At 40.8% G+C, this 27,456-nt stretch overlaps 1 protein-coding gene across 2 annotated transcripts in view; it reads left to right on the forward strand.

Annotated features, from left to right (window-relative positions):
- THADA (THADA armadillo repeat containing) overlaps positions 1-27,456 on the forward strand; it is a 1,857,831-nt gene that overhangs the window by 676,860 nt on the left and 1,153,515 nt on the right. For both annotated transcript variants that reach the window (XM_053712286.1, XM_053712287.1), the window contains exon 26: positions 19,806-19,897. In XM_053712286.1, the coding sequence (XP_053568261.1) occupies positions 19,806-19,897 (92 nt within the window). The remainder of the gene's footprint in view (positions 1-19,805; positions 19,898-27,456) is intronic.

The raw sequence follows: 27,456 nt of genomic DNA on the forward strand, positions 1-27,456 counted from the left end.
GCAGGGTTATGACGAGGAGGGTAACATTATGCACTAGCTAAAGTTAACTATATTTTCAGATATAAGAAGGCATTGGTTCATAGCAGTAAAATAAAACAGTAGTGGCCCCATAATCCACTACACACAAACCTATACTGAGACTATCAAATTAATAGATGACTATCTTATACCAGAATGTAAAAAATGAAATTGAATGATCATGTATACAATCTGGGCTCCCTCAATTTAAGATTGCCGCATAAATTAAACAAATTATACCATAGGGTATAAAATAAATGTACCTACAGGTCATGAAATGACAGCTTATCTCAATATAATATTATCATTGAACCGGAGAATCAAAATGGGTATTTCTCCTGTTAAGTGTGGTCAGTCCACGGGTCATCATTACTTCTGGGATATTAACTCCTCCCCAACAGGAAGTGCAAGAGGATTCACCCAGCAGAGCTGCCATATAGCTCCTCCCCTCTACGTCACACCCAGTCATTCTCTTGCACCCAACTAATAGATAGGATGTGTGAGAGGACTGTGGTGATTATACTTAGTTTTATACCTTCAATCAAAAGTTTGTTATTTTATAACAGCACCGGAGTGTGTTGTTCCTTCTCTGGTAGAATTTGAAGAAGAATCTACCTGAGTTTTTTGTATGATTTTAGCCGGCGTAGTTAAGATCATATTGCTGTTCTCGGCCATCTGAGGAGTGAGGTAAACTTCAGATCAGGGGACAGCGGGCAGGTTAACCTGCAAAGAGGTATGTAGCAGCATATTATTTTCTGACAATGGAATTGACTGAGAAAATTCTGCCATACCGATATAATGTAAGCTCAGCCTTAAATGCAGTAGTAGCAACTGGTATCAGGCTGTCATGTATGTATATTTACACTTCAGTATTCTGGGGAATGGCACTTCACTGGGATAATACTGTATGCATAAGACTTTAGCCTAATTTGCAGTGACTAGCAACAGGCTTTCTAATGACATTTGATGTTAAACGTTTTTGCTGGCATGTTAAATCGTTTAATTTTCTGAGGTACTGGGTGAAAAATTGTTTTGGGCACTGTTTTTTTCCACTTGGCAGTTGTTTTATTTAATTTAAGACAGTTTACTGATCTCCCTCACTGTTGTGTGTGAGGGGGAGGGGCCTATTTTGGCGCTTTTGCTACGCATCAAAAAATTCAGTCAGAAGTCTCTTGTCTTCCCTGCATGATCCGGTTCGTCTCTACAGAGCTCAGGGGTCTTCAAAACTTATTTTGAGGGAGGTAATCACTCACAGCAGAGCTGTGAGATTGTGACTGACTGTGATAAAAAACGTTTATTTCTGTACTTTTTTTCTGCTATTCAGGGTTAGTTATCCATTGCTAATGGGGGCAATCCTTTGCTAAAATTGTGTTTTTACCGGAAAGAATTTGATGTTATAGTTTCTCAAGTTTATTATTTCTCAACTGTCATAACTTTTTTCTGTGCTTCTTAAAGGCACAGTACGTTTTCATATTATTTGTAAATTGCTTTGAAAAGTATTTCCAAGTTGCTAGTTTAATTGCTAGTGTGTTAAACATGTCTGACTCAGAGGAATATCTCTATGCTATATGTGCTAAAGCCAAAGTGGAGCCCAATAGAAATTTATGTACTAATTGCATTGATGCTACTTTAAATAAAAGTCAATCTGTACAAATTGAACATATTTCACCAAACAACGAGGGGAGAGTTATGCCGACTAACTCGCCTCACGTGTCAGTACCTGCATCTCCCGCTCGGGAGGTGCGTGATATTGTAGCGCCGAGTACATCAGGGCGGCCATTACAAATCACATTACAGGATATGGCTAATGTTATGACTGAAGTTTTGGCTAAATTACCAGAACTAAGAGGTAAGCGTGATCACTCTGGGGTGAGAACAGAGTGCGCTGTTGATAATAGGGCCATGTCTGATACTGCGTCACAGTATGCTGAACATGAGGACGGAGAGCTTCAATCTGCAGGTGACGGTTCTGATCCCAATAGAATGGATTCAGACATTTCTAATTTTAAGTTTAAACTCGAAAACCTCCGTGTACTGTTAGGGGAGGTATTAGCAGCTCTGAATGATTGTAACACCGTTGCAATACCAGAGAAATTATGTAGGCTGGATAGATACTATGCGGTACCGGCGAGTACTGACGTATTTCCTATACCTAAGAGGCTTACAGAGATAATTACTAAGGAGTGGGATAGGCCCGGTGTACCCTTTTCCCCCCCTCCTGTGTTTAGAAAAATGTTTCCAATAGACAGAGCACTGTGGCTAAAATCCTGGTCAGCTGACGTTACTTCTAAATCTAAATTACTTAACATACCTTTCAAAGGGCAGACCTTATTCGGGCCCGGGTTGAAAGAAATTATCGCTGACATTACAGGAGGTAAAGGCCATGCCCTGCCTCAAGACAGAGCCAAACCTAAGGCTAGACAGTCTAATTTTCGTTCCTTTCGTAATTTCAAGGCAGGAGCAGCATCAACTTCCTCTGCACCAAAACAGGAAGGAGCTGTTGCTCGCTACAGACAAGGCTGGAGACCTAACCAGTCCTGGAACAAGGGCAAGCAGGCCAGGAAACCTGCTGCTGCCCCTAAGACAGCATGAATTGAGGGCCCCCGATCCGGGAACGGATCTAGTGGGGGGCAGACTTTCTCTCTTCGCCCAGGCTTGGGCAAGAGATGTCCAGGATCCCTGGGCGTTAGAGATCATATCTCAGGGATATCTTCTGGACTTCAAATCCTCTCCCCCAAAAGGGAGATTTCATCTGTCAAGGTTGTCAACAAACCAAATAAAGAAAGAGATAGATCTCATGGCGTCTCGACAGAACGCCAAGCTTCCTTGTTACGGGTCCAGATCCAGGGATCCGGGAGCGGTTCTGATAGATGCTTTGACAGCACCTTGGACCTTCGGGATGGCTTATGTGTTTCCACCCTTCCCGATGCTTCCTCGATTGATTGCCAGAATCAAACAGGAGAGAGCATCTGTGATTCTAATAGCGCCTGCGTGGCCACGCAGGACTTGGTATGCAGATCTAGTGGACATGTCATCCTGTCCACCTTGGTCTCTGCCTCTGAGACAGGACCTTCTGATCCAGGGTCCTTTCAAACATCAAAATCTAATTTCTCTGAAGCTGACTGCTTGGAAATTGAACGCTTGATTTTATCAAAACGTGGTTTTTCTGAGTCAGTAATTGATACCTTAATACAGGCTAGGAAGCCTGTTACCAGAAAGATTTACCATAAAATATGGCGTAAATACTTATATTGGTGCGAATCCAAGAGTTACTCATGGAGTAAGGTTAGGATTCCTAGGATATTGTCTTTTCTACAAGAAGGTTTAGAAAAGGGTTTATCCGCTAGTTCCTTAAAGGGACAGATTTCAGCTCTGTCCATTCTTTTACACAAACGTCTGTCAGAGGTTCCGGACGTTCAAGCTTTTTGTCAGGCTTTAGCTAGGATCAAGCCTGTGTTTAAAACTGTTGCTCCACCATGGAGTTTGAACTTAGTTCTTAATGTTTTACAGGGTGTTCCGTTGGAACCCCTTCATTCCATTGATATCAAGCTGTTATCTTGGAAAGTTCTGTTTTTAATGGCTATTTCCTCGGCTCGAAGAGTCTCTGAGTTATCTGCCTTACATTGTGATTCTCCTTATCTGATTTTTCATTCAGACAAGGCAGTTCTGCGTACTAAACCTGGGTTCTTACCTAAGGTGGTCACTAACAGGAATATCAATCAAGAGATTGTTGTTCCATCTTTGTGTCCTAATCCTTCTTCGAAGAAGGAACGTCTTCTACACAATCTAGATGTAGTCCGTGCCCTGAAATTTTATCTACAGGCAACTAAGGATTTTCGACAAACGTCTTCCCTGTTTGTCGTTTATTCTGGTCAGAGGAGAGGTCAAAAAGCTTCGGCTACCTCTCTCTCTTTTTGGCTTCGTAGCATAATACGTTTAGCCTATGAGACTGCTGGACAGCAGCCTCCTGAAAGAATTACAGCTCATTCTGCTAGAGCTGTGGCTTCCACTTGGGCCTTTAAGAATGAGGCTTCTGTTGAACAGATTTGCAAGGCTGCAACTTGGTCTTCTCTTCATACTTTTTCCAAATTTTACAAATTTGACACTTTTGCTTCTTCGGAGGCTGTTTTTGGGAGAAAGGTTCTTCAGGCAGTGGTTCCTTCCGTATAAAGAGCCTGCCTGTCCCTCCCGTCATCCGTGTACTTTAGCTTTGGTATTGGTATCCCAGAAGTAATGATGACCCGTGGACTGACCACACTTAACAGGAGAAAACAAAATTTATGCTTACCTGATAAATTCCTTTCTCCTGTAGTGTGGTCAGTCCACGGGCCCGCCCTGTTTTTATGGCAGGTCTAAATTTCTAAATTATACTCCAGTCACCACTGCACCCTTTGGCTTCTCCTTTCTCGTTGGTTCTCGGTCGAATGACTGGGTGTGACGTAGAGGGGAGGAGCTATATGGCAGCTCTGCTGGGTGAATCCTCTTGCACTTCCTGTTGGGGAGGAGTTAATATCCCAGAAGTAATGATGACCCGTGGACTGACCACACTACAGGAGAAAGGAATTTATCAGGTAAGCATAAATTTTGTTTTTTCCATGGTAGCTAAATAGGTAATCATATTTGTAACCATCTGTAGAGAGTGGGTGGGTCAGGCTTTTTTACAATTCCTAGCTAAACAGACTATAGTGGCTGCTTATATAAATATCAGTAAAGCTCTTTTCGTGAGCACTTGTGATTTTTAATAGATAGAGTAAGTAAACCCTACCACCCGGCCGCTGGTGGCATGACCTCTTCAGTTAACATAATTTATCAACTTAATTCAAACTTTGAGAGGAGGAAGTATTTTACAGGCTCTATCACTGATATAAAATAAAAATCAATGGTTACAATATCTATAATAATAATATGGACATATCAATAAGTGTATAAGACAAAGTCGCACAATTAACAAGTAATGTCCCTATCTCACTGCAAATAATATGGAGCTTACTATGAGCTACAAAAGTTCTGTATTAGTAGAAGATTAATAATAACAATTGGACTATATAGGATTACAGAAGCAATAAGATAAATGTGCTAAATAGACATGTGTAACGCTAAAAATTTGGTTTAGTTTTCATTAGTTAAATAAATAATTTTGTTTTGGAAAATTGGTTATGTTAAGTTAAATCGTTTTTTTTCGGATCCGTTAGTTATTTCAGGTCCATTCTTTATTCATATTCATTATTTTATTCTAAACTTCAGAATAGAATAATGCATATGAATAAAGAATGGATCCGAAAAAACGATTTAACATAACATAATATGCCGCAGATTGATCTAAAACCGCCGTCGCCCACATCACCGACACTAAATAAAGCTATTAACCCCTAGGCTGCTGTAGCCCTACATTGCCAACACTAATTAAACCTATTTACCTCTAAACTGCCGTTCCCCGACATCGCTGACACTAAATAAAGCTATTGACCCCTAAACCGACTCCCCTATATCGCCAACACTAACTAAACCTATTAAACCCTAAACCGCTGTACCCCCACATTGCCAACACTAACTAAACCTATTAACTTCTAAAGCTCCGTTCCCCGACACTAAATAAAACACTAAATAAAGCTATTAACCCCTAAACCACTGTACCCCCACATCCAATATCTACAACAAGCAGCGCAACTACACGGAAGACCAGAGGAGAAAAAATAGCCCAATATAACCAACTAAATTAACCCCTTTATGACCACAGCACTTTTCCATTTTCTGTCCGTTTGGGACCAAGGCTATTTTTACATTTTTGCTGTGTTTGTGTTTAGCTGTAATTTTCCTCGTACTCATTTACTGTACCCACACATATTATATACTGTTTTTCTCGCCATTGAATGGACGTTCTAAAAATACCATTATTTTCATCATATCTTATAATTTACTTTAAAAAAAATTATAAAATATGAGGAAAATTGGAAAAAAACACACTTTTTCTAACTTTGACCCCCAAAATCTGTTACATATCTACAACCACCAAAAAACACCCATGCTAAATAGTTTCTAAATTTTGTCCTGAGTTTAGAAATACCCAATGTTTACATGTTCTTTGCTTTTTTTGCAAGTTATAGGGCCATAAATACAAGTAGCACTTTGCTATTTTCAAACCACTTTTTTTCAAAATTAGCGCTAGTTACATTGGGACACTAATATCTTTCAGGAATCCCTGAATATCCATTGACATGTATATATTTTTTTTAGAAGACATCGCAAAGTATTGATCTAGGACAATTTTGGTATATTTCATGTCACCATTTCACCGCCAAATGCGATCAAATACAAAAATTTGTTCACTTTTTCACAAATGTTTTCACAAACTTTCGGTTTCTCATTGAAATTATTTACAAACAGCTTGTGCAATTATGGCATAAATGGTTGTAAATGCTTCTCTGGGATCCCCTTTGTTCAGAAATAGCAGACATATATGGCTTTGGTGAAGGGGTTAATTAAGGAGCATGTAGGGAGCTTTTTGGGGCAATTTTAGCTTTAGTGTAGTAAACAACTCAAAATATTGATCTAGGCCCATTTTAATATATTTCATGCCACCATTTCACCGCCAAATTTGATCAAATTAAAAAAAAAAAGTAAAATTTTTCACAATTTTAGGTTTCTCACTGAAATCATTTACAAACAGCTTGTGCAATTATGGCACAAATGGTTGTAAATGCTTCTCTGGGATCCCCTTTGTTCAGAAATAGCAGACATATATGGCTTTGGCATTGCTTTTTGGTAATTAGAAGGCTTCTAAATGCCACTGCGCACCACATGTCTATTATGCCCAGCAGTGCAGGGGTTAATTAGGGAGCTTGTAGGGTTAATTTTAGCTTTAGTGTGGTGTAGTAGACAACCCAAAGTATTGATCTAGGCCCATTTTGGTATATTTCATGCCACCCTTTCACCGCCAAATGCGATCAAATAAAAAAGAAAATCGTTTCACAAACTTTTTCACAAACTTTAGGTTTCTCACTGAAATTATTTAGAAACAGCTTGTGCAATTATGGCACAAATGGTTGTAAATGCTTCTCTGGGATCCCCTTTGTTCAGAAATAGCAGACATATATGGTTTTGGCATTGCTTTTTGGTAATTAGAAGGCTGCTAAATGCCGCTGCGCATCACACGTGTATTATGGCTAGCAGTGAAGGGATTAATCTTAGGTTTTATTAGTTTAAGCTTAGGTTTCATTTTTATTTCACAGGTAAGTGTATTTATTTTTTAAATAGATAGTTAATAATTGTAACTTTAATTTAGGTCTATTTTAATTATGTTAAAGTTAGGGGATGTTAGGTTTAGGGGTTAATATAGTTTAAATTAAGTAGTTGTGATGTAATTAGGTAGTTGTGATGTGGGGGCAGCAGTTTAGGGGTTAAAAGGTTTAGTTGGTGTTGGCGATGTGGGTGTTCGGCGGTTTAGGGGTTAATAAGTTTAGTTAGTGTCAGTGATGTTGGGGGATTTAGGGGTAAATAGGTTTAGTTAGTGTCGGCGATGTTGAGGAACGGTGGTTTAGGGATTAATAGGTTTAGTTAGTGTCGGGGAACGGCGATTTAGGGGTTAATAGCTTTATTTAATGTTTTATTTAGTGTTGGCGATGTCAGGGAACTGCGTTTTAGGGGTTAATAGGTTTAGTTAGTGTCGGCGATGTTGAGGAACGTCGGTTTAGGGGTTAATAGCTTTATTTAGTGTTTTAGTTAGTGTCGGAACTGCGGTTTAGATTAGAACAATGAAAAATTCTGAATGTGAATAAAGAATGGATCTGAAAATGTGGAAACTGATTTATTCATTTTTGGAATTTGTTATGGTGCCGATTTGGAAATTCAGATTCATTTGAATCTCCAAATCGGCTGACATGAATTGCACATGTCTAGTGCTAAACGTCCTATCAGGCCAGAGGTAAACGTCAGTCCAGAAAAGGATCCAGAGGCTGAGAAGTTGCTAGAAGTAACACTGTCCCAGCTCCTTTAATAAAACCTGGGACTTGACTCTCTTAGGGTTTCACTGAATGAATAGGATACTGTAGAAAGCCAAGGATACTTGCAGGTACATAGGATGAGTCCTTAGACAATATGTCAGAAACCAGCCGGGCAGTAAAGCTCTAAAACAGGAAGCAGGAGAGGAGACAAAATCAGTTTCAAATCAGCAGGCAGGAGAATAGACAGGAGGCAGTCCAAAAGGTCAAAGGACATGCAGCAAAAAAACAGAAATCCAAATTTAGGCAATGATCAGCAACACTATTACAGAAAAGTAATAGCACACCTAGAAACAGATCTAGTCCTAAACACGGGCACTGACAGGAAGCAGCATTTTATAGGCTGCAGATTCGTTAACTGCCTTCAAATGGCAGGCAGGTGGAGCTAGAGAGCCAGCCAGCGCAGGCAGTAGGATTCAATCATCCTCGCAAAGAACCAGTGGCTCAAGGGAATAAGCCATACAGGGAGTGCAGAATTATTAGGCAAGTTGTATTTTTGAGGATTAATTTTATTATTGAACAACAACCATGTTCTCAATGAACCCAAAAAACTCATTAATATCAAAGCTGAATAGTTTTGGAAGTAGTTTTTAGTTTGTTTTTAGTTATAGCTATTTTAGGGGGATATCTGTGTGTGCAGGTGACTATTACTGTGCATAATTATTAGGCAACTTAACAAAAAACAAATATATACCCATTTCAATTATTTATTTTTACCAGTGAAACCAATATAACATCTCAACATTCACAAATATACATTTCTGACATTCAAAAACAAAACAAAAACAAATCAGTGACCAATATAGCCACCTTTCTTTGCAAGGACACTCAAAAGCCTGCCATCCATGGATTCTGTCAGTGTTTTGATCTGTTCACCATCAACATTGCGTGCAGCAGCAACCACAGCCTCCCAGACACTGTTCAGAGAGATGTACTGTTTTCCCTCCTTGTAAATCTCACATTTGATGATGGACCACAGGTTCTCAATGGGGTTCAGATCAGGTGAACAAGGAGGCCATGTCATTAGATTTTCTTCTTTTATACCCTTTCTTGCCAGCCACGCTGTGGAGTACTTGGACGCGTGTGATGGAGCATTGTCCTGCATGAAAATCATGTTTTTCTTGAAGGATGCAGACTTCTTCCTGTACCACTGCTTGAAGAAGGTGTCTTCCAGAAACTGGCAGTAGGACTGGGAGTTGAGCTTGACTCCATCCTCAACCCGAAAAGGCCCCACAAGCTCATCTTTGATGATACCAGGCCAAACCAGTACTCCACCTCCACCTTGCTGGCGTCTGAGTCGGACTGGAGCTCTCTGCCCTTTACCAATCCAGCCACGGGCCCATCCATCTGGCCCATCAAGACTCACTCTCATTTCATCAGTCCATAAAACCTTAGAAAAATCAGTCTTGAGATATTTCTTGGCCCAGTCTTGACGTTTCAGCTTGTGTGTCTTGTTCAGTGGTGGTCGTCTTTCAGCCTTTCTTACCTTGGCCATGTCTCTGAGTATTGCACACCTTGTGCTTTTGGGCACTCCAGTGATGTTGCAGCTCTGAAATATGGCCAAACTGGTGGCAAGTGGCATCTTGGCAGCTGCACGCTTGACTTTTCTCAGTTCATGGGCAGTTATTTTGCGCCTTGGTTTTTCCACACGCTTCTTGCGACCCTGTTGACTATTTTGAATGAAACTCTTGATTGTTCGATGATCACGCTTCAGAAGCTTTGCAATTTTAAGAGTGCTGCATCCCTCTGCAAGATATCTCACTATTTTTGACTTTTCTGAGCCTGTCAAGTCCTTCTTTTGACCCATTTTGCCAAAGGAAAGGAAGTTGCCTAATAATTATGCACACCTGATATAGGGTGTTGATGTCATTAGACCACACCCGTTCTCATTACATAGATGCACATCACCTAATATGCTTAATTGGTAGTAGGCTTTCGAGCCTATACAGCTTGGAGTAAGACAACATGCATAAAGAGGATGATGTGGTCAAAATACTCATTTGCCTAATAATTCTGCACTCCCTGTATGTAGAGAGACGGGAGGTTCCAGGGTTTATTCCCAGGATGCTCTGACACTTGCAAAAAATCCTGTAGATAGATAGATAGATAGATATATAGATAGATAGATAGATAGATAGATATATAGATAGATATAGGAATTATATTGTAATATACTGTAAATTCATGATCGGAGTTAGTATATAAACTAAATGGAGATGCCCCTCCCACCTCAGTAACATCACCAGCTTGCATAAATCTCCAGAATTACCAGAGTCCTCAGGTGTATATGTAGATATAAACTATATAGTAAATAGTTGAGTAAAATAACGTTTGTTTCTCTTGTAAGGTGTATCCAGTCCACAGATCATCCATTACTTGTGGGATATTCTCCTTCCCAACAGGAAGCTGCAAGAGGATCACCCACAGCAGAGCTGTCTATATAGCTCCTCCCCTAACTTCCACCTCCAGTCATTCTCTTGCAGCTCTCAACAAGCATGGAAGTAGTTAGAGAGATGTGATGTAATTTACTTGTTTTTCTTCAATTCAAAAGTTTGTTATTTTTAAATGGTACCGGAGTTGTACTATTTTGGTCTCAGGCAGAAAATAGAAGAAGAGTCTGCCTGTGGTCTCTAATGATCTTAGCAGGTTGTAACTAAGATCCATTGCTGTTCTCACACATAACTGAAGAGAGAGGTAACTTCAGCTTGGGGAATGGCGTGCAGGGTATCCTGCTATGAGGTATGTGCAGTCTAAATTTTTCTAGAGAAATGTGTATGCTAGAAAATGCTGTTGATACCGGATTTATTTAAGGTAAGCCTGATTACAGTGATTTAATAACGACTGGTATCATGCTTACTATTAGAGGTAACACTCTTATTATTTTTTCAAATTACTGAAATATAAGACGTTTGCTGGGAGTACTTAAACGTTTTTTATATGCTTTTTGGTGATAAAACTTTATTGGGGCCCAGTTTTTCCACATGGCTGGCTAAAATTTGCCTAGGGATAGTTTTGTTAGGCCTCTCACTGTGTAGACAGGAGTGGGAGGGGCCTAATTTTGCGCCTAAATGCGCATTAGCTTTTGCAGACTGAGACATCCAGTTTCCTTGAAAGAGTTCCCTGAATGCTTAGGACCTCTCTGAAGGGTTTTGGTGCTTTCCAAAGTCGTTTGTATGGCAAGGTAGGGCCACAGCAGAGCTTGTTGTGACTGTTAAAAAACGTCTTTTTCGTTTTTTTTTTATCTGTTTTTGAAACTAAGGGGTTAATCATCCATTTTCAAGTGGGTGCAATGCTCTGTTAGCCTATTATACTCACTGTAAAAATTTCGTTTGATTTACTGCTTTTTTTCACTGTTTTTCAAATTCTGACCTTTTTTATTTTTCTTAAAGGCACAGTACCGTTTTTATTTTTTGCTTTTTAACTTTCTGTAAAGTGTTTTCCAAGCTTGCTGGTCTCATTGCTAGTCTGTTTAAACATGTCTGACATAGAGGAAACGCCTTGTTCATTATGTTTAGAAGCCATGGTGGAACCCCCTCTTAGAATGTGTACCAAATGTACTGATTTCACTTTAAGCAATAAAGATCATATTCTGTCTTTAAAAAAATTATCACCAGAGGAATCTGACAAGGGGGAAGTTATGCCGACTAACTCGCCCCACGTGTCAGAGCCTTTGACTCCCGCTCAAGAGGCGCCAAGTACATCTAGCGCGCCCATGGCTTTTACTTTACAAGACATGGCGGCAGTCATGGATAATACACTGTCAGCGGTATTATCCAGACTAACTTGGTTACGAGGAAAGCGAGACAGCTCTGGGGTTAGAAGAAATACAGAGCACTCTGATGCTTTAGTAGCTATGTCTGATACCCCCTCACAATATGCAGAGCTGAGGAAGGAGAGCTCCCATTCACAAGGAATGGGATAGACCAGGTGTACCGTTCTCTCCCCCTCCTATTTTTAAGAAATTGTTTCCAATAGATGCCGCCACACGGGACTTATGGCAAACGGTCCCTAAGGTGGAGGGAGCAGTTTCTACCCTAGCTAAGCGTACTACTATCCCCGTCGAGGACAGTTGTGCTTTCTTAGATCCAATGGATAAAAAGTTAGAGGGTTACCTTAAGAAAATGTTTATTCAACAAGGTTTTATTCTACAGCCTCTTGCATGCATTGCCCCAGTCACTGCTGTGGCGGCCTTCTGGTTTAAGTCTCTTGAAGAGGCTTTACAGGTAGAGACCCCATTGGACGATATACTTAACAAGCTTAGAGCACTTAAGCTAGCCAATTCATTTGTTTCTGATGCCATTGTTCATTTGACTAAACTAACGGCTAAGAATTCTGGTTTTGCTATTCAGGCGTGTAGGGCGCTATGGCTTAAATCATGGTCAGCTGACGTTACTTCAAAGTCTAAGCTTCTTAATATTCCCTTCAAGGGGCAGACCCTATTCGGGCCTGGTTTGAAGGAGATCATTTCTGATATCATGGAAGGAAAAGGTCATGCCCTCCCTCAGGACAGGTCTAATAAATCAAGGGCCAAACAGACTAATTTTCGTGCCTTTCAAAACTTTAAGACGAGCGCGGCATCAACTTCCTCTAATACAAAACAAGAGGGAACTTTTGCCCAGTCCAAGTCTGTCTGGAGACCTAACCAGGCTTGGAACAAAGGTAAGCCGGCCAAAAAGCCTGCTGCTGCCTCTAAGACAGCATGAAGGATTGGCCCCCGATCTGGTAACGGATCTAGTAGGGGGCAGACTTTCTCTCTTCGCTCAGGCTTGGGCAAGAGATTCCAGGATCCCTGGGCGTTGGAAATTGTATCCCAGGGATATCTTCTGGACTTCAAAGCTTCCCCTCCAAAAGGGAGATTTCACCTTTCACAATTATCTGCAAACCAGATAAAGAGAGAGGCATTCTTACATTGTGTTCAAGACCTCCAAGTTATGGGAGTGATCCACCCAGTTCCAAAGGAGGAACAGGGACAAGGCTTCTATTCAAATCTGTTTGTGGTTCCCAAGAAAGAGGGAACCTTCAGACCAATCTTAGATCTCAAGATCCTAAACAAATTTCTCAGGGTCCCATCATTCAAGATGGAGACTATTCGTACCATTCTACCTATGATCCAGGAGGGTCAATACATGACTACAGTGGATTTAAAGGATGCTTATCTTCACATTCCGATACACAAAGATCATCATCGGTTTCTCAGGTTTGCCTTCCTGGACAGGCATTACCAGTTTGTAGCTTTTCCCTTTGGGTTAGCTACAGCTCCAAGAATCTTTACGAAGGTTCTGGGGTCACTTCTGGCGGTCCTAAGGCCGCGGGGCATAGCAGTGGCCCCTTATTTAGACGACATTCTGATACAGGCGTCAAATTTCCAAATTGCCAAGTCTCATACGGACATTTATATATGGCATTTCTGAGGTCGCACAGGTGGAAAGTGAACGAAGAGAAGAGTTCTCTATCCCCTCTCACAAGAGTTTCCTTTCTGGGAACTCTGATACATTCTGTAGAAATGAGGATTTACCTGACAGAGACCAGGTTATCAAAACTTCTAAATTCTTGCCGTGTTCTTTATTCTACTTCTCGCCCTTCGTTGGCTCAGTGTATGGAAGTAATCGGCTTAATGGTAGCGGCAATGGACATAGTGCCGTTTGCCCGCCTACATCTCAGACCGCTGCAACTCTGCATGCTCAGTCAGTGGAATGGGGATTACACAGATTTGTCCCCTCTACTAAATCTGGATCAAGAGACCAGGGATTCTCTTACCTGGTGGCAATCTCGGGTCCATCTGTCCAAAGGTATGACCTTTCGCAGGCCAGATTGGACAATAGTAACGACAGATGCCAGCCTTCTAGGCTGGGGGGCAGTCTGGAACTCCCTGAAGGCTCAGGGATCGTGGACTCAGGAGGAGACCATCCTTCCAATAAATATTCTGGAACTAAGAGCGATAGTCAATGCTCTTCAGGCTTGGCCTCAGCTAGCGACAATGAGGTTCATCAGATTTCAGTCGGACAACATCACGACTGTGGTTTACATCAACCATCAAGGGGGAACAAGGAGTTAACTAGCGATGTTGGAAGTTTCAAAGATAATTCGTTGGGCAGAGATTCACTATTGCCACCTATCAGCTATCCATATCCCAGGTGTAGAGAACTGGGAGGCGGATTTTCTAAGTCGACAGACTTTTCATCCGGGGGAGTGGGAACTCCATCCGGAGGTGTTTGCACAATTGGTTCAACGTTGGGGCAAACCAGAACTGGATCTCAGCATCGGTGATTTTGATAGCACCTGCGTGGCCACGCAGGACTTGGTATGCAGATCTGGTGGACATGTCATCCCTTCCACCATGGACTGTTCCTCTGAGACAGGACCTTCTACTTCAGGGTCCTTTCAACCATCCAAATCTAATTTCTCTGAGACTAACTGCCTGGAGATTGAACGCTTGATTTTATCAAAGCGTGGCTTCTCCGAGTCAGACATTGATACCTTAATTCAGGCACGAAAGCCTGTCACCAGGAAAATCTATCATAAGATATGGCGTAAATATCTTTATTGGTGTGAATCTAAGGGTTACTCATGGAGTAAAGTCAGGATTCCCAGGATATTATCTTTTCTCCAAGAAGGATTGGAAAAGGGATTGTCAGCTAGTTCCTTAAAGGGACAGATTTCTGCTCTGTCTATTCTTTTGCACAAGCGTCTGGCGGATGTTCCAGACGTTCAGGCGTCTTGTCAGGCTTTAGTTAGAATCAAGCCTGTGTTTAAACCAGTTGCTCTGCCATGGAGTTTAAATTTGGTTCTTAAAGTTCTCCAAGGGGTTCCGTTTGAACCTCTTCATTCCATAGATATCAAGCTTTTATCTTGGAAAGTTCTGTTTTTGGTAGCTATTTCCTCGGCTCATAGAGTTTCTGAGTTATCTGCCTTACAGTGTGATTCCCCTTATCTGATCTTCCATGCAGATAAGGTAGTTTTGCGTACCAAACCTGGGTTTTTACCTTAGGTGGTATCTAATTAGAATATCAATCAGGAGATTGTTGTTCCGTCATTGTGTCCTAATCCTTCTTCAAAAAAGGAATGTCTATTACACAATCTTGACGTGGTTTGTGCTTTAAAGTTTTATTTACAAGCTACTAAAGATTTTCGTCAAACATCTGCTTTGTTTGTTGTCTACTCTGGACAGAGGAGAGGCCAAAAATCTTCGGCAACTTCTCTTTCGTTTTGGCTAAGAAGTATAATACGCTTAGCTTATGAGACTGCTGGCCAGCAGCCTCCTGAAAGGATTACAGCTCATTCTACTAGAGCTGTGGCTTCCACATGGGCTTTTAAAAATTAGGCTTCTGTTGAACAGATTTGCAAGGCGGCGACTTGGTCTTCGCTTCATACTTTTTCAAAGTTTTATAAATTTGATACTTTTGCTTCTTCGGAGGCTATTTTTGGGAGAAAGGATTTACAGGCAGTGGTACCTTCCGTTTAAGTACCTGCCTTGTCCCTCCCTTCATCCGTGTACTTTAGCTTTGGTATTGGTATCCCACAAGTAATGGATGATCCGTGGACTGGATACACCTTACAAGAGAAAACATAATTTATGCTTACCTGATAAATTTATTTCTCTTGTGGTGTATCCAGTCCACGGCCCGCCCTGTCATTTTAAAGCAGGTATATTTTATTTTTAAACTACAGTCACCACTGCACCCTATGGTTTCTCCTTTCTCTTGCTTGTCTTCGGTCGAATGACTGGAGGTGGCAGTTAGGGGAGGAGCTATATAGACAGCTCTGCTGTGGGTGATCCTCTTGCAGCTTCCTGTTGGGAAGGAGAATATCCCACAAGTAATGGATGATCCGTGGACTGGATACACCACAAGAGAAATAAATTTATCAGGTAAGCATAAATTATGTTTTTGTTGTTTTGAGCTCTGCAAATAAGAGATACTTTGCTGCCACACTAAAGTCTGACAAAGTTTGTATTGAGGCTGATCATATCACTTTCAGCTCATAATAAACTGCCTTTTTCACACAATACTTGCCAACCTCTATTACGAATGTTTCTTGTTCGAGCAAAGAGATAAACCTATACCACAATCAGGCTTACTGATTTCGCTACAGCATGCCCTCGCACAGTTGACATGCACTGAGATCACAGCAGGCATGCTTACTGTACCGTCCTGCTTCTCTAACGTGCAGTCCCTTCTTATATTACGCTGATGGGGGGTACCTTATTCACAAACATCGCCGGTAAGGCACACATTGTCCTCCTCAGCTCCTGCTTTGAGCATCTGTCATCTCCTGGTAACAATGAATATGAGATTGCGCAGCTTTCCTGCTTCATACTATTATTCCCAGGAAGGCCTTCAGTGCTGCTTTGCTCCCCCTGGGCATCAGCATCCTGCTCCTGTGCTTGATGAGCCCAGTCTAAGCCTTTGCTTAATGCTTCTTTCTAATGGTAGTGAGAGTCTACAAAATCCTATTGTAACAAATGGGAATACATCACCTGGCCACCAGGAGGAGCCAAAGACACCCCAACCAAAGCATTTAACGATCCCTCCTACTTCCCCTTCCCTCCCTTTAGTTCTTTGCCTCGTCTTGGATGTTGGCAGAGATGGAGGTGCTCTGCAGGAACTATTCTTATAGTATCCTTCAATGGATAGTTTGTAGAAGAGAGGGTTAAGGGAGTTACAGCTGAACTTCTTGTCAGTCTCTCAGTAGAGTTTAGTTCATCAGCAGCCTTGATGTGTTGCAGGGATGTTCCATAGCCTCCCTCTGTATGCCAACGTTTTCTCCCTCAGCTTGTCCTTACCTCTTAGTTACAGGGGACTAATCATCTGTTTTCTATCACAAGTTTAGTATGGAGCTGTATGCTAGAACAGCAGGGGTAAGTCCTCTAAAGCTCTTTTTTTTTACCCTCACACAGGCTAGTTGCCTAGTATATTTTGGGGTACAAGGTATTCCCACATATGCACTCTGACCACCAGATCCTTTCTCCATTGGCTAGTGCCTACATATCAGGAGCTGTTTTGTGTGTGTAGTAATATTACTAGTTTATTTCTGTGTGTGCAGAAACCTGACCTGGATGACAAGAAAGCTGTTGTGGCTTGGTGGCCAAGCTAGCAGCCTTGGATATGCTCAGCATTCTAAACAGTTTGTGCTCCAGTGTAATCAGTGTACTGCAGCACTTTGGTACATTGGGACCAGTGTTTTGAAACTGTCAGTGACAACATTGAACAACACGTCGCTGCCCATCAGCTGTCCTGCGGCAATGCACCGGTTAACAATTGACATCATAAATCAAGAGATTGTTATGCCGTCTTTGTGTCCTAATCCTGGTTCTTCTAAGGACAAGTTGTTACATAATCTAGATGTGGTCAGGACATTTAAGTTTTGCCTTCATGCTACTAAGCATTTTCGCCAGTCACAAACTTGTTTGTTCTTTTCTCTGATATGCGTAAGGGTCAAAAGACTACTGCTACTTCCTTGTCATCTTGGCTGAGGAATCTTATTTGGATAGATGCAGTTCATCAACCCCACTCGTTCAGTATCTATGTCTTGGGCCTTCAAGAATGAGGCTTCAGTAGAACAGATCCGCTAAGCTGCTATCTGGTCTTCTCTTCATACGTTCACAAAATTTTGCCAGTTCTATGTTTATGCCTCTGCAGATTCTTCTTTTGGCAGAACGTTTCTTCAGGAGGTGGTGCCTAGTAACAAGGTAACCGACTTGCCTATTAATTGTGGACTCCACAACTTAGGTATCGATTACCATTTGTAAGAATAGGATTTTGTGGACTCTCACTACCATTAGAAAGAAGAAGAAGAAAAAATCTTACCTGATCATTTCTTTCTTTTTTTGGTAGTGAGATTCCACAAACGCATTCTGTTTTATTGTGATTGGCGGCTGTTCCAGTTTGCACCTCTTACCCCTTGTATCTCACTTACTTTTCCCAATCCTTGGAATTGAACTACTGGGAGGGAAGGGGAAGTAGGAGGGATAGTTGAATGCTTTGGTTGGGGTGTCTTTGCCTCCTCCTGGTGGCCAGGAGATGTATTCTCATTTATAAGAGTATAATTTTGTGGACTCTCACTTCGAATAAAGAAGACTTTATCGGGTAAGAATAAATTTTGTTTTATAGCAACTGGTGTCTGCTCTGCTACTATGGATTACACTGAACAATAATTGTAAAATGTCCCATTCTGTATCTAGTAAGTAAGAGAGTTTCTCAAAGTGACTATGTACCAACTACCAAGCATTCTACTTTTGCCAGTATAAAGTGAGTATTAGTCACCATCTTATCGTGTAGCTGGTCTCTTAACAATGGCTGTCTTCAGTTGGAGATTAAGTATAAAAGTATCTTTGTACTTCGTAACTCAGACATCTAGGGTGGGGGGCATATATGCTGCAGCCTCAGCAACACAGTATTCTATAAGGACTGTCCAAGGCTTAGATGGAAGTGGTTGCTTGTGACTTTCCCAATGAATATAGGTCAGTCTTTCAGTCAATATATCCGCTCTTGCAGTTTGTTAGTAATATACATGATATTCCTGCTGTGTAGATTGCACTACCCTAACATTAGTTATTTATGGGAAATATCTTAGAAAACTAAACTAAGGCCTAGAGCTTCACAGAGATGGGACCTGCTACTTTAGGAATTGACTCTGCCCCCACAGCATTATCATTTTAATAGAATAGGTCTTGCTCTCTCTCACCCTACACTGGGAGATTAAAGGGACATCAAACCCAAAAATCTTCTTTCATGATTCAGCTAGAGAATACAATTTTAAATAACATAACAATTTACTTCTATTATCTAATTTGCTTCATTCTTTAGATATCCTTTGTTGAATAAATAGCAATGCACATGGCTGAGCCAATCACACGCGGCATCTGTGTGCAGCAACCAATCAGCATTTACTAAGCCTATCTAGATATGCTTTTCAACAAAGAATATTAAGAAAGTGAAGCAAATTAGATAATAGAAGTAAATTGGAATGTTTTTTTTAAATTGGCATGCTATTTCTAAAACAATGTAATACACCCAAGCTTGTCAAATTAAAGGGATAGTTTACTTAATATTTCTTGTGCAAAAATATGTATATTTGATCCTCATATCTTATTCTCATCTTTATACTTAATTAAAAATCAGCTGTGGGAATAAATACCACTCAATGCAGTAGAAGTGCATAATAAAAAGACAATGATTTAACACCTACCATCTCCCATTTTCGGGCCCCTTGTATTATGTGACAGACATCAGCCAATCACAGACTAGTATACATATACCCTGTGAGCTACTGCACATGCTCAGTAGGATCTTTTTCCCCAGGAAGTGTGAATATAAAAAGACTGTGCAACATTTGATAATGAAAGTAAATTGAAAAGTGTTTTAAAACTGCTGCTCAATCTGAATCATAAAAGTTTGTGTCCCTTTAAGGAATGTGAATTGTTCAGAGACTGCTTTAAAAAAAAAGGTGTGGGGGGAAAGCATGTTCATGCCCAAACTGAATCCACTTTAGAATGAAGCCAGGTAGTTTTTTTTCAACCCACTCTCATAAGGAACTGTTTTATGACACAGATTTAAGTACTTAGGGTGTTCTGTGGTTGCTTGTAATGGGATTATATACAATTCTCTGCCTCACATACCATATAAAGTAATATTTTGCAATCTATATTTGGTTAGCATGAACTTCTTTATGCATTAAAGTAAAATATGACTGCCCTTTCCTTCTATGGGGGCGGTTTTGAAAAGAAAATACTGTAGCCATCTGAAAGTTGTTTTCCTTGCTATTTTTCTAACGGTTTTATGTTTACATTAGGTGAGAAATTCCTCCACACTGCTCTTCAGTACACTGATTACAAGAATATTTGGAGTCAAAAGAGAAAAAGATGAACGTTCCAAGAAAAACAGGTAAGCACCACTTGAAACGTACATTACTTGTTAGAAGCAATGTCCCAGCCAACAACAATTTGGGAAAGTTACTTACTTTCCTGGTTTTATCTGCCGTCTTATGTTACACACAACTTTTCTAGTTATGGGGTTCATCATAAACATGCGCTTGTTCTGGCAGATAACAATGTCTGAACCTTGGATGGTATTGTCAGTGTAATTTCTGCTGATCACGATCCGAAAATGCGTGTGCCGTTAACACACATAAAGCTCAGAATGGCTACCTCTCGAAAACAACTCAAAATATTTATCAGAATTGTCTCCTGTTCATTATCTAAAATCTAAATGTGCATGATTAATATCTGTTTGGTGATGTTGCTTTTCTAACTTCATCCAGTATGGTGCTGGGTAACGTCATTGTGTATTGCCCATGTGCAAACATTTTGGGGTACTCAGTAATATGTCATAAAGTATTGTCTGTGGTTTACTAAGTGCTTTAGCTGTTGATTTGATAAGTAAAAACTGGCCCTGTAAAAGAGCCATTAAATATCGAGAATTTGGGTTGTGATCACAAAACAGGACTGGCATATGTTATAGGACTACTTTTCACTGAATCAGTAATGAAAAATGTGCTTTCAATAAACAATGAAAAAAGCTGATTATGATTCCATCTAAATTGTAAAGGGTTAACCTGCAGCCATTAAACATGCTGATAATTAGCAAATTATATATTGTTTTTAACCCCTATATTAACCTATACCAAGCCTATAAAATGCAAACTGTACCTGAAACTGCTTTTTTATAGAGGGGGTTTCAACTCAATGCAATGTAGACCTCTCCAGCAGCTAAGGGGTTAAACGGAGAGTCTGCTTGAATATTGTTATTGTTTAAAAACATAGATAATCCCATTATTACCCATTCTCCAGTTTTGCATAGCCGACACAATTATATTAATATACTTTTTACCTCTATGATACCCTGTATCTAAGCCTCTGCAGACTGCCCCCCTTATCTCAGTGCTATTTACAATCTAGCATTTTAGCCAATCAGTGCTGGTTCTTGTATAACCATTATCATTCTACGTGGGAGTGAGCATTCATCATTCATCATAAGGGATGACCTACTGGGGCTTAGAAATAAGTAAACCTAGAGGTTATAAAGTATATTAATATAGCTATGTTGGCTGTGCAAAGCTGGAGAATGGGTAGTAAAGGTATTATCTACCTTTTAAACAATAAAAAGAAAATCAAGAAGACTGTCCCTTTAAATCACGAGTACCTCTAAATGTAATAAAAATTAAAAAAATGTGGTCAAGCATATGAAAATAATCACACTTAATTTCACCCGTCTACATTTCTTGGCACTTGATTTTATTTGTAATGAAACCTAATAATTAAGCTTTCAATATCTGAAATCAACTCAAGACTATAAAATTTCCCTAATGAGGGTAAAACTATTCTTTATATGAGAAATGTCATAAATACATCCCAGACTGTCAGAACGACTTATCATTTACTTTTATTATAGACCACCATCCTCCTAAATTTCATTTCCAAACTGTATTTATTATTAAAATACACCCATTTAACCCCCTCTGTTTTTTTTTAAATAAATTAAAGAACGATTTTCCTAAAGTGTCTAAAATGCCCATCTCAGATGATTATATTCTTCTTCGTCTTCTGCTTTTGAGTCTGGGAACCCATGTAGGGTCTTTTTTAAGGACAAAAACACATTATATATTATACCCATGGAATGGTTCTTCTCATCATTTTGTGCTGAGATTACAGGTTATTTGAGGGGACCTACTGGCTTTCTCTTAGGGATTCGGTGCACAGTAAATTATGAGTGCACATTTGTGCTTAGAAGCACATTAATATATGTACTTTCTATAAGCCTTAAATTTCAGTTGTATGTCTACTTTAAGCCCTCAGGCATTCTCAAGCCCTTACACATAAACCCTTACACATAAACCCTTACACATACCCCCAGGCACTCTCAAGCCCTTACACAAACACCCACCAGGCACTCTCAAGCCCTTACACAAACACCCACCAGGCACTCTCAAGCCCTTACATATACCCCCCAGGCACGCTCAAGCCCTTACACAAACACCCCCTAGGCACTCTCAAACACCCCCTAGGCACTCTCAAACACCCCCTAGGCACTCTCAAACACCCCCCAGGCACTCTCAAACACCCCCTAGGCACTCTCAAACACCCCCCAGGCTCTCTCAAACACCCCCCAGGCTCTCTCAAACACCCCCCAGGCTCTCTCAAACACCCCCAGGCTCTCTCAAACACCCCCCAGGCTCTCTCAAACACCCCCCAGGCACTCTCAAACACCCACCAGGCACTCTCAAGCACTTACACATACCCCCAGGCACTCTCAAGCCCTTACACAAACACCGACCAGGCACTCTCAAGCCCTTACACATAAACCCTTACACATACCCCCCAGGCACTCTCAAGCCCTTACACATACCCCCCAGGCACGCTCAAGCCCTTACACAAACACCCCCTAGGCACTCTCAAACACCCCCTAGGCACTCTCAAACACCCCCCAGGCACTCTCAAACACCCACCAGGCACTCTCAAGCACTTACACATACCCCCCAGGCACTCTCAAGCCCTTACACATACCCCCCAGGCACTCTCAAGCCCTTACACATACCCCCCAGGCACTCTCAAGCCCTTACACATACCTCCCAGGCACTCTCAAGCCCTTACACATGCCCCCAGGTACACTCAAGCCCTTACGCATACCCCCCAGGCACTCTTAAGCCCTTACGCATACCCCCCAGGCACTCTCAAGCCCTTACACATACCTCCCAGGCACTCTCAAGCCCTTACACATGCCCCCAGGTACACTCAAGCCCTTACGCATACCCCCCAGGCACTCTTAAGCCCTTACGCATACCCCCTAGGCACTCTCAAGCCCTTACGCATACCCCCAGGCACTCTCAAGCCCTTACGCATACCTCTAGGCACTCTCAAGCCCTTACACATAAACCCTTACACAAACACCCCCCAGGCATTCTCAAGCCCTTACACATACCTTTCAGGCACTCTCAAGCCCTTACAGAAACACCCCCCAGACACTCGCAAACCCTTACACAAACACCCCTCAGGCACTCTCAAGCCCTTACACAAACACCCCCCAGACACTTTCAAGCCCATATACACATACCCCCCAGACACTCTCAAGCCCTTACACATACCCCCCAGGCACTCTCAAGCCCTTACACATACCCCCCAGGCATTCTCAAGCCCTTACACAACTACCCACCAGGCACTCCCAAGCCCTTACACATACCCCCCAGGCACTCTCAAGCCCTTTCACAAACACCCCCAAGCACTCTAAAGCCCTTACACATACCCCCCACTCTCTAACCCTTATACGCCCCCCCAGTCACTCTCCCAACCTTACACAAACAACCCCCCTTGGCACTCTCCCACCCTTGCACTCTTATACACCCCCAGGCATCACAGAAGGCACTCTCCTAGCCTTATGCCCACACATGTACACACCACTAAGCTGTCTCCCACCCCTACACATATGCAGGCTCTGCTCCCCCCCTTATATGCATCCACAAGATGCTCCCTTAGGTAGGTAAAGTCACGTTTCCCCAATCACCCATGCTACCAAGAGAGTTACATTTGATAAGGTTTAAAATAATGCTTTTTAGAGATTAATGGCCCTTTAGGTGGACTGTAGCTCAAAAGTTACATTGTCTAGGTAAAAGCATAGCTGCAGGACTAAGGCTTAGATAGTACAGACATAAATGGAAAAAAAAAAGTTCCTAATATTTAATCCTTTGCATATTTTCTATTTAAAGATATTAAAGTAAATATTTAATTTATGCATCAGAAGTGATTCATATCATTTCAAAAGATCTGCACGCAAAATAAATGTTTAAAAACATTTAAAGCTGACATTATATTAGAAATCTGCATTGTTTTTCACACCCCTTGAAAAGCCTTTTGAATGTTTATCCTCATTGCTGTCGCCAATTAGGGAGATATTAACCAATTACTGTGCAGTAAGGGCAGGATTTGTTCTATTTACTATAAAATGAGGTTGTTGTTTTTTAAAGGATGTAATGAGAACAAAGTTAGGGCACAAGTTTATAGAAATATTTGAAATCCCTGTAGTAAGAAGTTTGGGAAGACTCTGTTTCCTCTGTATTATATTACTATAGCATTGATTGCCAGATTAAATATATTCAAAGAGACCCACCAATAATCCTAGTGGAAACCAGAAACCAACTGAAACAGCAGTTATGTGAATGAAGTATTATATGGATGAAAAGAATGCATTAAACTCTACATTAACTGCTCTCTGAAAGAAAATCTGTGAAACTTTTCCCCCCTCTATTGCTGGGTTAAATAATCACCTGCTAAATAATCATGAAAGATTTCAGTATGTACAGTTTAAACCCTTTCTGTATTTGGTGAACCATATTTGTTTTACTCAAGATAATTCACATACTTCTCTAGCCACAATAACATAGTACATTTATAACATATATATTACTGTGCAATGCAACATAAACATATGTATATTACTGTGCAATGCAACATAAACATATGTATATTATTGTGCAATGCAACATAAACATATGTATATTACTGTGCAATGCAACATAAACATATGTATATTACTGTGCAATGCAACATAAACATATGTATATTATTGTGCAATGCAACATAAACATATGTATATTACTGTGCAATGCAACATAAACATATGTATATTACTGTGCAATGCAACATAAACATATGTATATTACTGTGCAATGCAACATAAACATATATGTTAATCAATAGAAGAAAAATATATTTTCCTGAATGACTGCATTTAACATTTCTTTGCTACACATGTGATATATAATCGTTTACTGGTGAGTATGTAGTGTTAAGCCTCTTGGAACCAATAGAAATTTCACAGAAGTATTTAAGCCCCATTATATATATATATATATATATATATATATATATATACTGCAGTTCTGTTTCTGCCTAATATTGGTTGTAGACCTTCTCCAGTCTGAAATGTTTTATGAGACCTCTCTCATTGTGGTGTCTTACTCCAGCTTGGGTCTGACCACTCTGTAATAACCTTCAGGTTTGCCTATGGCCTTTTGGGCTGCTACATACAGTGCACTCTGACACACAAAAGTATCTGAGTTGATTCATCTGGCTCTTTTGAAAAATGTTTATGCTCTCATTGGCATAGACTTACATAGTGAGGACTTCTGGAGACAGCAAATCTCTTGCGTAAGAAGTCAAGGAACATCTTTTGTTCTGTTATGTATTTTATTGTATTTTCTCGGTTGAGTACGCCTCCTCCTTAGCTTGAAAGTTTGGCGTTCTTTCAGGCTGTGAAAAGAAATGATCCAATATTCAGGTATCATCATTCCTTGATTTGGTTATGCAAGTTTTACATCATGTTTTTAAAACATTACATGAGCTATATTGTGCCTGAGGCTATTTCCAGAAGAGTGTCTAAGGTAAATAGGTTTTTATAACATCTCCTTTATCTTTCCATAGGCAATTAATTAATTCTGAGTTTGTCATTGTTGTGGTTCTAAGGTTGACAAGGAATCTTTCTGAGGCTTGATTTGGTTACACACTTTTTATATTATCTGGTAGATGTTATGAAATCGATTACCATTTCCTTCTTAATACAGGGAAAGTCCACAGCTGCATTGCATTCCTTACTTGTGGGAAATACTGAACCTGGCCACCAGGAGGTGGCAAAGACACCCCAGCTAAAGGCTTAAATACCTCACCCACTTTCCTCATCCCCCAGTCATTCTTTGCCTTTCATCACACGAGGTTGGCAGAGAAGTGTCAGAGGATTTCGGAGTAGTTCCTTATGGAGGGTAGTACCCTTCGAGATGGGACTGGCGTTTTAAGTAGTCTTGTCAGCCTCTCAGTGAGAGCATTGATGAAAGAGTCTGGAGATGCAGGGAGAGTCTTTTTGCAAAACTATCCAGACTCATATTAACAGCTCCTAAGCAATCAGCGTTGACGAGTTTCAATGCCTGCTTTTCTTCACTCAAGTCCATGTCAGAAGCGCTTCCACAATCTGTCAAACTTGAAGGACCAGGTTTCTGTTCCACTGCATAGATTCCGGTAAGATTGTTTCAATTTTTACATATATTGCAAACGCTAGAAAACGGGGTAACAGTGTGGCTCCTTTTATCTATACGGAATCAAAGGTTAATATCTCCTGAGGGGGATTATGAACAGTTGGGTTTAATCATATATGCTTTATTTGATTTTATGCTGCTTTATATGTAAGATGTTTATGGGTTTACAGGCTGAGATGGAGCATACAGGTTTCACTTTCACTTTGAAGATTGCGCAGCTTAAAAGCTTGGCACACATTTTCTCATAACAGGGACGGTCCTGCATTGTGCACCATGTGACTGGAATGGTCAAGGCTTTCATTGACCAAGTTACTACCGGAGAGGAGTTTTATCTCTGTTCTGTCTGGGTCATAGGAGGTGGTGAATGCCCCAGCCATTGGGGGTATAAAGGTGCAATTTTTTTTATTTAAAATAAAGTTTGTTTTTTTCTGTAGTCCTCCGCATATCATACTTTAGCTATGGAGGATTCTAATTCATTAGAGGGTTCTCGATCTGTTTCAAAGAGTAATGCCTGTTTCTCCAACATAGGTGTGTCCGGTCCACGGCGTCATCCTTACTTGTGGGATATTCTCTTCCCCAACAGGAAATGGCAAAGAGCCCAGCAAAGCTGGTCACATGATCCCTCCTAGGCTCCGCCTACCCCAGTCATTCTCTTTGCCGTTGCACAGGCAACATCTCCACGGAGATGGCTAAGAGTTTTTTGGTGTTTAAATGTAGTTTTTATTCTTCAATCAAGTGTTTGTTATTTTAAAATAGTGCTGGTATGTACTATTTACTCAAACAGAAAAGAGAAGAAGATTTCTGTTTGTAAGAGGAAGATGATTTTAGCAAACGTTACTAAAATCGATTGCTGTTTCCACACAGGACTGTTGAGATGAAGTAACTTCAGTTGGGGGAAGCAGTTGGCAGACTTTTCTGCCTGAGGTATGACTGGCCACATTTCTAACAAGACTTTGTAATGCTGGAAGGCTGTCATTTTCCCTATGGGGACCAGTAAGCCATTTTCTTAGATTAAGTAAAAGAATAAAGGGCTTTATAAGGGCTTAAAAAACTGGTAGACATTTTTCTGGGCTAAAACGATTACTTTGCTAAGCATATTTGGCAGATTATAACTCTTTATAGTTATTATAATCTTGGGGATTGTTGTTAAAAAACGGCAGGCACTGTATGGACACCTTTTTCAGATGGGGGCCTTCTCTAGTCATAGGCAGAGCCTCATTTTCGCGCCACTAATGCGCAGTTGTTTTTGGAAAGCAAGGCATGCAGATGCATGTGTGAGGAGCTAAGAACCACTGAAAAAGCTTATAGAAGGCGTCATTTGGTATCGTATTCCCCTCTGGGCTTGGTTGGGTCTCAGCAAAGCAGATACCTGGGACTGTATAGGGGTTAAATGTAAAAACGGCTCCGGTTCCGTTATTTTAAGGGT

This window comes from Bombina bombina, chromosome 4 (genome assembly GCF_027579735.1).
Source record: "Bombina bombina isolate aBomBom1 chromosome 4, aBomBom1.pri, whole genome shotgun sequence".
Taxonomy (NCBI): domain Eukaryota; kingdom Metazoa; phylum Chordata; class Amphibia; order Anura; family Bombinatoridae; genus Bombina; species Bombina bombina.